The sequence below is a fragment of the Clytia hemisphaerica genome, unplaced genomic scaffold (genome assembly GCF_902728285.1).
Source record: "Clytia hemisphaerica strain Z4C2 unplaced genomic scaffold, Clytia hemisphaerica genome assembly, whole genome shotgun sequence".
Lineage (NCBI taxonomy): Eukaryota > Metazoa > Cnidaria > Hydrozoa > Leptothecata > Clytiidae > Clytia > Clytia hemisphaerica.
The window spans coordinates 2,519,882-2,532,176 of NW_027103595.1; the positions used below are offsets into that span (position 1 = coordinate 2,519,882).

The 12,295-nt window shown below is 37.4% G+C and overlaps 1 protein-coding gene across 1 annotated transcript; it reads left to right on the top strand.

Moving 5' to 3' along the window:
• The first annotated feature begins 9,191 nt into the window (after window positions 1-9,191).
• On the top strand, window positions 9,192-10,852 carry LOC136801575 (uncharacterized). The gene is made up of 2 exons (XM_067058210.1): window positions 9,192-9,328; window positions 9,494-10,852. The coding sequence occupies exons 1-2, from the start codon at window positions 9,323-9,325 to the stop codon at window positions 10,130-10,132; spliced, it is 645 nt and encodes a 214-aa protein (XP_066914311.1). The 5' UTR covers window positions 9,192-9,322; the 3' UTR covers window positions 10,133-10,852.
• The last annotated feature ends 1,443 nt before the right edge of the window (window positions 10,853-12,295 follow it).

Sequence of the window (12,295 nt, forward strand, 5' to 3'; positions counted from 1 at the left end):
CGACGCACCGGACTGTCCGGTTATTCGTCCGGTGGCAAAAAGTATCCTTTCGCTACACCGGACGCAATAGACCTTTTTTCAAAGAGGACATCCTGTTGAATAATTATGTAGTCCAGCCATGAAAACAATGATAGAGCCATGCATAATTACTGTATCATCATGCATATTGTAATAATTATGCATGATGGTTTTATCATTGTTTTTCTGCTGGACTACATAATTATTCAACAGGGTGGCCTCTTTGAAAAAAGGTCTATAAGTCCGGTGTCAGCTCAGTGTTGCATACAGGGAATTGGACGCCGGACATTTATGAAACAAAAAATTAAGAAACACCGGACGCACCGGACTGGTCATGTCCGGTCGGTGTCTTGTACTCTTGATTGTCCGTCAAGAGTCTTGATTATGATTGTCCGTCCAGTGGGAAAGAATATCCTTCTCCAACACCGGGCATCCGACTCCCTTAAGTCCAGTGTAGAGATTGTCTGGTGGTAAAAAAAGTCCGGTGCGTCCTATTTATCGAGCAGGGCAAGTGAAACAAGTACTGCAATCAAAAATTATACCAAAAGAATAAAACAAGGTGAAGCTAAATAAAGGTGAAAGCCAACCAGAAAGCAGTGCAGTATACAACAGGAAAAATGTGTACTCTTCTCGCGATAACAGTCAGTCTACCATCTTCATTTGAGGAAGGATTACGTCATTTTCTATTCGTTCAATTTTCTTATGTTTAAAAATGTTTAAATGTGTTACATCTAAATTCAGTAACTAATTTAGATGTAACACATCTAAAGGGGAGAGGATAATTACAAGGTCTCAAAAGAAGGTTGTCTACTGCTCATTCCGACATCGACTTATAACCTGACTGAAATTCGAGCCGTTACTAGCAACCCTGCGGGGCCCAAGGCGCCGAGTATGCACCCGGCACAGTGACAAGCCGTTACTAGCAACCCTGACCCTACCTAACTGTTAGTTAATCAATTCCAAACAACAAAACCCCTGGAAAATTTAAAATGTCGGAATGAGCAATAGACAACCTTCTTTTGAGACCTTGTAATTATCCTTTTCCCATCTAAAGCCACACGGGACGTGTTTTGATATATTACATTTAAATCATTTCCGAGTCTGGGCTGAAAAATTATGCATATGGCAAACATTACTTGAGCCTACGAAAAATGTTTTCTTCCTGATTTTGGCTGGAACTTTGCGGATTTTCAGTATTTCCCTAAATTTGTGTTTTAGATTTTAGCATCCCCTCATGCATTTTTCAGCCTTATTAAGCTTTGAACCTAAGCATCTCTGAGCCTGTTTTCGGATTTTTGTATGCTTATAAAAAAAACTTGTATAAACTAAATTACTGTGGCAGTTTTGCTATGTTGCTTGACAAGATCTGTGATTTTGATGAGCTAGTATATTTTGAGTTGTTTAATCACTTGTGGTTCGAATCAGAAGCTGATAAATACTTCAAGTTTTTTTATTTACTTAACATTTATCTCCCTAGCGGGGCGCCACATCATGTTTTTCATCTATTCATGATTAACATCGTTATCTCCGAAAAAATGCTTTTTTATCTCCGTAGTAAAACGCCACACATTTCAGCGATTCTACAAATATCTCAAATTTGTCTCAGCTGCTCAAACCTTTAACCGACAAAATTCTGCAAAACGTGCAGAATAGGCATGAATGGGCGAGTCAAATTTTAAAATATTCAAAAGGATAGCACAGATGTGACAAATTTTGAATCCAACTTTTTTACCCGTATACAGCTCGGAAAATTAACCGCCTTCGGCGGTCGATAAATTGCTTAAAATACGTAGAGCTAGGAAATAGAATTCAAAGTTAAATAAAAAATTGAAATCACGACACAAACAAATATAGTGAAAACTGAATCGCAATCCTGTCGAAATAGCACAACCTAGCGGGTCATGTCAGCCCCGAAAGCTTGAGCAAAAGCAATGGAAAATTTAAAACCAGAACTACGAGAAGTACTAAAATCTATGAAAAGCTAGGATTTCAAAATATTGTTATTTAACAAAACAATTTCATCAAACCTAAGGTTTGGTTTAGTGTTCGTGTACCGCGAATACATGTTACGACTGCTCTAAAGCGAACGAGATTTTTGTTCGAATCCAATTTTTAGTCTGTGAAGTGTGAGCATCAGTCTTTTTCGCTAGTAGATTAGCTAACGCTCCAAAGAAGTGTTCAGCCTCTAAACCCATTCCACCATTCATGGAAAATATTAATGGAGTAAATGATCCATGATCAACTTTGATAATTCGTTCGTTGTAGTTTCTCTTTTTTTCCCGTTCGTTTGACACAAAAGCGCTTTTGAGACTTTGGGCTGTGTATCTCAGACCATAGGCGTTGAATACCTTAACATCAAAAAATGCTCGTTGTCCACGAACCCAAAAGCCTCCAGCACTGATGTCAGCTCTCGCGTTGTCAGTCGTGAACGAACCTTTATTAAAACGTTCGCCAGTGATCGGCTCCAACATTGGTTCGATGGCGACATCATGTGTCACTTGATTCAACATTTGACCGATTGTATCCCTAAAAGTGTTGTGCCGCTGGTAGATGAACCCTCCTTTAGGGCAGGAAAGTGCATGATCGACAGAGAACGACTTGCCACACGCACATGTCGATGGTAGGTGCTTCATGTTCCATCTGTATCGGAAAGCAATTGCGTCGAAGAACTCTCTTTTCGATAGGTTGAAATTTTCAGATTTCAGGGGTACAGTGGTCTTTGCTTGAGCAAGATCATTCGCTTTCAGCTCTTGATGTGTCTCTGTGGAGATTTTCGAGGATGATTGTTCTTCCTTTATTCCGTTTTCTCTTGATCTCAGACTTTGCTGCCCTGTTGTCAACTTCGTATACTGGCTTCTGTTCGATTATGTCTTGGGAGAACTTCATAGTTAGCCCGGTTGTTCAAAAGTGGATTAGTAGTGGCCGATTAGCTTAATTCTCGATTAAATCTCGATTAGCGCCGATTAACGCAGAACCGTCGGTTGTTCGAAAAAAATTAGGCTTAAATCTGGATTAAATCCCGATTAAATTGGCCAAATTTTAATCCTGCTCTGACCCAGGATTAACGAGGATGATTAAGAGACTTTTTCCTACAAAAAAAGTGAAGTCGCTGCATTGAAATGAGAAATTTGAACAAAAAAAGATTTTCGAATGTTTTGAAAACATTCGAAAAGTGACGTCAAGATTAAGATTTTTGAAAACACAGGAAAAATGTCCACGATTAGTTAATCTGACGTTCGAACAACGGAAGTTAATCGCCGGGATTAACTAATCGAAATCTAATCGCGATTAGCGCAAATCGGGAGTTAATCTAATCGACTTTTGAACAACCGGGCCCTGGAGTTTTGGAATTCTTCCTTCGCCAGAGATGATAAGATGGGTATGGCTAATCCTCCCATACGCACCGGTAGTGACAAGAGTAGTCTTTCTTCGGCGCTGCACTGATGGTTTTCAGTAATTGAAGGAATGAAATGTTTGTCAATAACTTCATCGAGGGGCTTCAGGTATTCCTCAATTCCGGGCATCACACGTAGGTAGTAGGTGAACTTGCTAACATACCCACCAACAAATGCACAGTAGGCAAGGTGTGGTTCTGATCTTGCGATATCACTCAGTGTTTGGAGCTCAGCTTGCCATTTTCCTATCAGTTTCTTCATATATTCCTGTTGGCCACCCTCTTGACCAATGAAACCGCCAAGATAATTGTGTCCATCAACCGTGATGTTGATTCCAGTGTCTTCGAATAGCGCATTTGCTTCTTCGAGCTTCTCCTCCTTCACTATCAAATACGACTTGGAAGCTTTTGGGTTGTAACCTAGGAGAGGTACTAAGTCATTGACGTCATCCCACCACTTCTTCAGGGCTTGAAGCTTCCCAGTACCAGCGAGGTCGTCAGCATATACAGCATTTTTAACTCCTTGTGTCAACAAATCTACTTCTTGAAGGATCTCAAGCAGTGGCAACAATCCAATTGCATATGCTGGCATTGCTGTAGGATCGCCTTGTGTGGTACCTTCTTGCGATGCAATCTCCTTTCCTCCCACGAGGAAAAGTCTTGATGGGCGGTGGTAGCAGTTGTGAATACACAATATTTTGTTGTTGTGGAGCAGTGATCTTCTGTTAATGCTGTTGAAAGCAATCACTGCATCCACTAGTATCACTCCGTCTGTCTCATCTTCTTGGAAGAGTTGGTTGATTGCGTGAACTGCCGCTTCACAGCCAGCCTGCTGTCCAGCGCACACTTGAACACTATCAGTTGCTTTAAGGATAGCTGGCTTGATGGTGTTGATCAGAACTTTGCCGAAGATACGTCTCATCACTTCTCCAATTCCAATTGGTCGTACCGAATCGTCCTTTGTATTTTATTTACATTGCATATAATATCATCTTTCTGAATGAGAAATGATCAAAAGCAGTTTTTCCAGAGCGATCGTATTGTATCAGGATTGTATCATGTCCCATCAGTGAAATAAAAAAGCGATGCATGTGGCTTTGGGTCTTGGTGAAGTGGCAACGAATTTTTGATTTTTCATTCATATTGGAAAATACCAGATCTAAAACACTAAAACAATAAAACTCGTATCTCGTCCTAGCGAAATTTTTCCAAAGACAAATGGTTATAATATTCACAGATTTGCAGCCACTTTTGATTTAAAATAAAACAGGGGAAGAAGAACAGGAGTAATTATCAGATGAAACTTCTTACATTTTCTTCCTACAGGAAAGTAACAAATGATACGCCAATCTTTGTGATTAATAATATAACGGATGTTACTACATTCTATTATTATACATATTACTTCACTATATTACTTCATGTTACAAACATATAATTGCTGTTATAAAACAACCCCACCTCCACCCTTTTAGATGCTGTCAAAATTCTTGGATCTAATAAGCTAATGAATCATTCAAAATATAGTACGATAATAACGTCAAATGCAAGACGCCTTCTTTTTCCGCTACGTGATATTATGCCAGGCACCGAACATTAATGTTGAGTATTAGAAGCTTTCGTAATATGTTTGAAATCTTATATGAAGAAATTGAAGAAGGAAATCAAAAAATTGTTTATCTTGTTGTCGTGAGGAAGTAACACGCTAACCTTTTTAGATTTGAGTGTCTTACATAAGTACATCACTATAGCAAACACGCAAAAGTATATCGTGTTTACCAAGGCTTGTTTTTCGTTCTTCAGACTTGACTACTGACTACTGACTACTGCTGACTGTCAGTAATATGAAAATAAAACAAATCCCTCGGTCGTACTGCAAATAAAATGGTCAAAACAACAGTGCATTTATCATCATAGACGATGAATCTTACTTCAGGTGTGTTTCGTTCTTTCTTCTATTTCTGACATGAAAACTTATGATAAAGAACGCCAGTGTTGAACCATCAGTAACCCTGTGTATAGATACAAAAAGGGTAATAAGAGTTGGAACTTGTAACACGGAGGTAACTTGAAGTTTCGATTGCTATATACTATAGTGCTATACTTAGTATATACATGAACATATAAACGACTGGACGTCTATCTTTTATTGTCTCTTTGAAGCGAGCTTCGTTGCCGCCTGTATTTCGAAATTGGTATGAAAAATCCGACAATATTCCGTCATATAATTTTATTTCTTTGAATTATTTAGGTAAAATGATTGATAGAGCTTGAACATTACTCCTAATGTACAAAAAAATTATTTTCGAATTTTTTTACAAGTTTGCAATATATTTTATCAGCATTTTCAACTCTAAAATGCAGAATTTCAACTGTGTGTATACTTTTGAATCCCTTTTGTCACTCAAATAATTTTTTTTATGACTTGAAAAAAATAGCTTGCCAAAGTTGAGAGTCTGTTTCATAAGAAAATCGAAATTAGAATGTGAGACTCTCTAAAATTTTGGACACTTTTAAGTCAAAATTTAGAAATATTAGTCGGAGTTTTGACAAGCTGACGATGATTTTGCCTCTGTTATCTTTGTTATGATATAGATAAACGACTTGAGCTTTTTAAGCTCTTGCAGTAGAGAAAAATGAGATTTGCCTCATAACACAAAGGCTTTTAGTCTTCAAAAATTATCAAAGTGAAACTCACCAAGAAACGGAATAAAAAACCCCGGTTTTTGATGAGGTGCGCACTAAGCTATGAACTGAAACCAAAAACTAAACGCACAGTAGTCACTTATACTGAGACAAACATAATTAGCGAGTTAGGTGATTTGTCTATATAATTAGGTTGACAGTAACTAGAAAAACCAAAAACAGATATTTTGTCAAAAATATTGGAGAATTAATGTCCCTCATTCTGAGGTTAACCAGTTGTTGTCTTTATGCGATATTGTTGTCTGTTTTAGGAGCCAAAAATTGCACTTTTAGAATATTTTAAGAACCATGCGCCCGAAAAGCGAGAACACGTCTTTAAAATGGCATTTTTCATAACTTCGTCTGCATATATTTTTACACGATTATGGTAAATAAACGGGGACCAAATAGAATAAAAAATAACAGTCTAATAGGAGTGTGAACCTCTAACTTTGCTATATAGCGATCACATCGCGCAATGATGGAAAAATCAATTCCGATGTAGGCACCAGGGAGAGCTCAGACTAAGCTAAAAATGAAAAATGTTTCTACATTGCGAAATGTTCCATCTCTATCTAATGGTTCTTTAACCACAAACATTAAGAGAAAGAAAGTCTGAAAAAAGAAAAATTTTTAAATTTTCGAAATCATATATGAAACATAACGGTCAGAAAGATAATGTACTGCCACGTACGAATTATTGAAAGATGAACTATTGAAAATTTGGCAAAGAAAGGTATTTAAGGCTATATTTTCTTTGCCTTACTCAACCCTGGTTACCTTTATCCAAGTAACAACTGCCAGCAAATTCATCAATCTCTCGCATACTGTTAGCCTTGTGAGCTAACAAAATGTTGTTCTGGGGGTGTGATAAATGTAAGAATTTGTAACTACGATTTTCTTATGTCTTTACTCTATGAACTCCGATATACTCTATCCAATATATTCCCTAGATCAAATTATCTCTAGGACCTGATAGCTATATCAAGAACCTTGCGCATAATGATGCCCAAGGTGTGTTGATATTCGCTAGCATAGCTAACACATACCCAGAGCAACTTGTAAGACTTTTTTGGTTTTACTGAGGGACGTGATACAACCTTTCGTGAGCGCTATCAGAATCATCAAAAAACGAGCTGAGGGACGGGATACGAGTTCACAAAGTCATAATATCTAAGAAAGCTTTTTAAGTTTTTCAATGTATTTTGGGAATCTAAAATTATAATTTAGAGTCTTAATATTGTGGTTAAACTTAATACTTTATACTTATATTCTAAGGAAGGATCCAATAAGGCTGAAATTATAGTCTGAACCCCTCTCAAATCGAACTATATTTGACGCTCGCTAAGTCGATTTTCAAGGGGAATTTGATTTTCATTGAATATGGGAGCATCCAAATTATCAAATAATGGAGCGGATTGAAGAGTAGAGCGTTGAATCGAAGAGCCTCGTTTTGAATAACTGACTAATAGGAGCTTGTAATATTTGAACCACTTCACTGAAGTTCAATAATAAGATCCAAAAATGGCTTAGTTCGGTTTAAATAACAGATTTGATTTGAAAGCAGATTTGTTTGTCAAAATCTAAATCATGCCTTTGTTATGACTGAAATTGCTCTGCAGAATTGATCAACACTTCTGTTAAAAATAATTTAAATCTATAATTTTGACTAAGACTTTTAAGTAATGATGACCACAGTCGGATGCGACCAGAAGGCTCCTCTTTCGAATGTAGGAGAGGACGCCACTCTTTCTCCCTGGAATGCTCCGAAGCTTTACAAAAAGACATTCGAAACTCAATCCGGATTGTGTAATTTTCTTTGAAACAAAAATAGCATTTTTGAAATCGAAACAGAAATGCATCGTAACGGTTTTTAAATGAGGCAAGCCGACACGTTCAATAATTTTCAGAGCATGTGATATAGCAAAGCGGCAAGATCACGTGCTTGCTTTGGTGTTGATTTTCTGTCATCATTTAATTGACTTGGGAATTCAAGAACTCTTTTTCCAATGTTTTTGCTCTTGTAAAACTTATAATCTCAATTCGCAAAAAAATGCATAAATGCTATGAAATAGGCCAATGCAGATTCGTCCGAGGTTTTATGTTGGAATTTTTTTTCTGAAGACATATTGGATTTGCTGCAAGTTCTAAGAAAACAAAGCTAAATTTTTTGGTCCTCGACCGCAACCCATTACGCCTTTTTCCCCCGCCCGAATAAAAAAAATAAGTTCTCACTACAATCAAGGTCATTTTATTTGAGAAAGAGGGAAATTCCCAGGAAGTTTTGAAACCATAATCGATTTGTAAGTGCCCTAAAGTTCGAAGGGTAGAGTTTTAACGCTGAGTTTTAACGCTAGATTTAAGACTAGGAGGATCCAAAAGTTCAAAAATAGTCCAATAATGCTCAGAATATAGCCTGGAAGTCTGCAAACCCCTCCCAAATTGAATTATTCGATTAAATAGTCCAAAATCGACTTTCTCGCCAGAACTTTAAATCTTGAAAAACGTTAAAATAACCGGAATTCTCAATATATTTCAAGCATGATTGTAAAAGTGAATTGAAGTGTGAGAACACGCATTTGAAATCGTTATGGAGTAATAGCACTTTATGAGTTAAGCAAGAATTAGTGTCTAATATTAAACTGATTTTCCTAAAGTTTTGACAACCCATGGCCTAATGGTGAGATAGATATCGAATGATTGATTGGTCGAGAGGGAGATTGAGATATAGAGAATCTTTTAATAAGTTGTTTTAATGTTATTTCCTGAAAGTTTTTCCTATTAAATTCTGATTGCGATTGACCGCGTCAAAAATTCCAGAAATGCCACCATAATGTTTCTAATGTTCAAACATTGCGAAAGTCCCGGATCTTCCATAATGTGCAGCTCAAATGCTAAAATGCTGACTCAACACAATGTAGGAGTGTTAAGAATATCTAAATATAGATAAACAGCATGATTGATAGGTCTCCCTCGTTGTTGTTTTGGCAGCAAACTGGATAATATTGGGTTTTGGTAATTAAGTTGCATTGACGTCGACCGGGAGATAATTATCAACTGGCAACAAGCAGTATAAATAGAGCCAGGAGTGTATGCAAAACTTCAGAGCAGTAACAGAAGCAGCAGAATAAATAAACAATCACATCTATAAATTAGCAAAAATATTGAACAATATTTATTTTTCATTTTGTAAATTTTTGGAAAAGCTATCCCAGAGACATAAGCATGAAGGTGAATATGTTTTTCCATATTCAGGTTTTTTTTATCTGATACGGATAAAAACCTGCATTTCATACTTTTAGGCTTGTCTTTTTCTTTATCAAGGTTTCAAGATTTCAAGGGTTTCTGGAGCGTACTCTCGAGACAAAGAGCTAATCAAAACTTTTTTATTTCTAGATTAACACTGGAACATCAATCTTCATCCTCACATTAGCACTGAACTTTGTTTTTATCCAATCGGCACCCACTACAAAGTCACGTGACTCCGATGCTAATAACAAGACACGTGATCAAAAAGAGTTGGACTTCGAGAATTTTTTCAACAAAATGTCGGAAGAGGTAATGGAAAAAGCTGAAAATGAAATGGAGAAAATGAAAGAGATTGAAGATGAATTTTTCAAGCAGTTCTTCCCTTCGTCGGCAGAGCAGGAAAAATCTTCTACCAGGAAGAAAAGATCAGTTAAAAGTGTAGGCAAACTAGACACAAGATTTGAAGGAAATCATCTAAAACGTATTCAACGATCCACATCAAATACTAACGACCTTAAAGCTGAAAATATGGAAGCTGGGATTGTCCACCAAAAACGAAAAAGGCGATCAGTCTTTGACAATAAGGAACTTACTCATGAATCTGAACGTGTGCGAAGATCGTTAAGTGAGCGACGTATGAATACCATGTCACGTAGCTCATACAGACGTATGACGTTCATGAAACGTTCACGACGAGTCGTCTGTCACCGGCGTTGTTTGTGGCGAAAAATGTATTTCTTATGTCGTTATGGTGTTGAGTTGGATGAACCATGTGGATGTGAGTAGAGGATCTCAGTAAAGTCGTTGTCATTGGTATGACAAATTTCCACTTTGATTTTCTGAAAGTAAGAAGTTCAGTCAAATCATTGAATGAAGAGCTATCCACAGCACCCAAGTTACGGTTATAAATCAATAACATTGTAACGTTATTGCAGAATGTGTCCAAGTCGACACAACCCGATCTCGTACCCAGAGCAACTTCCACAACTTTTTTATCTTAATGATTGACGTGGATATGGACGTGGGTACTACGTGCTGTTTTGTGCCCGTTGCGCGACATGGAAACAAAGAGACTGGATACAAGTCTGGCACAAACCGTCCCAAAGTAGGTTACGTAGTATCTAAGAGCTGGCAAAATGTAGTCGTATTTGTCGGCCGATAAACTGTTATAATGTCGAATTTGAGTCATTTTGAAGAACTTAAGATGCTCAGAATAAATGCTTGCTTCAATATATAACCTATATATTATATATTCAAATATATCTTATCAATATTTATTTCAAAATATATATTATAAATTAATTTTGAATTCAGGATCCAGCAAACCACGTAAAAATTCAAATTCAAAACATTAAACATTTAATTTCTACATTACCATATTTGATTTATAGTTTATGCATTTATCATATCATAACCAAACCATGGTATATTCTCAGTATATTCACATGGTTAGATGAACATTGTATTATTTTAGGCGACATACTTTTAAGCCCAATACAAAATTTTAAATAAAGAACTTTAATTGTGCTTCAATTCTACCGACAATCTCAGTTTTAACGGGGATAACTAAAATCAGGGGTACCAAACCTCAACTGTCAGGATGCTCTCTTTCTCAGGTCACTGTTTCCGTGCGAAAAACGAAATCGTATCTGAAATCTTACTTTGGTGTCCTGCTCGCCCTAGGCGCTCGAGAAAGTGCACATTTCTTGATATTTTTAAACGGGAAAGAGGGCTAGAGATTGAGGAACTGGGTACTGTAATGGCTGATCACGAGCTGTGGAGGGAGGGTTTTTGTTTGTTTCCAAGAGTGATGATGATTGATCATGATGATAAATAAATCTACGGTCCACTGAAATGACAGTCTTCTATCAGAGTCGGGAAAATCAATGAATGAGAGGATTTTTTATATTCAAACATAAGAAATCATAACATTTGAAAGTTGTATATTTTTTCAGGACCATAACAGGGAGGGGGCACTGATATGGTCCGACCACGATATGTGCCGCCGCAAATTTGTTTTCCGTGGACGGACGGAAGTATCTTCGACGGTCAGAAGTATCATCTTTTGACGGCCCATTTTCCCTTTCCTATCTTTCACCTTATCTGTTTTTTCTACTTTCTGAGACTTAGTTTCTCATTTCTGACTGAGTTTTCATACCTGTCAATCATTTGTCCATCAATTTCGACCTGTCTAATTTTCGCACCGAGTGGGATTCGAACCACCACCAAAGAAAGACCTTCAGAATCGGAAGCCAGCGCTCTATCCGTTGAGCCATCGCCGCACAGCAAACTCACGCAATTCATAACATATTATACCGAACTGGCAAAAGACGGGGGTAATGTTATTATAATATGGGTAAAAGTACCCCTTTTTTAAACTGACTGAAATTCGAGCCGTTACTAGCAACCCTGCGGGGCCCAAAGCGCCGAGTATGCACCCGGCACAGTGACAAGCTGTTACTAGCAACCCTGACCCTACCTAATTGATTGGTAATGACCCAATACCCCCTGAACCACGGAATGACGGATAGGAAAAATTAAAAATGATACTTCTGACCGTCAAAAGATGATACTTCTGACCGTCGAAGATACTTCCGTCCGTTCACGGAAAAAAATTTGCTGTGCCGCCCTTAAGGATAGGTTTTTTGACACTCTCGAAACGCACTGGAAGAGCGTATTTTTGATAGATTACACTACAAGGTATTATTTTACCTGCATATTCTCTAAGAGAGTGTTTTGGGACTGCTGAATTGCAAGTATGACAGTAAAAACTGATTTACCATTATAGTTCTGACTCGCACCCATTTATTTGATTTGTTTTGCACACTGTGTCGACATCTCAGGTCAATTTTCAGGTGGCTTCAGCAAAATAAGATATGAAATCGTCAAACTACACTGTAAGGGTGAAAAACGTTCGGCAAAATGCACTGTAAGGGTTTCTTTTCACTG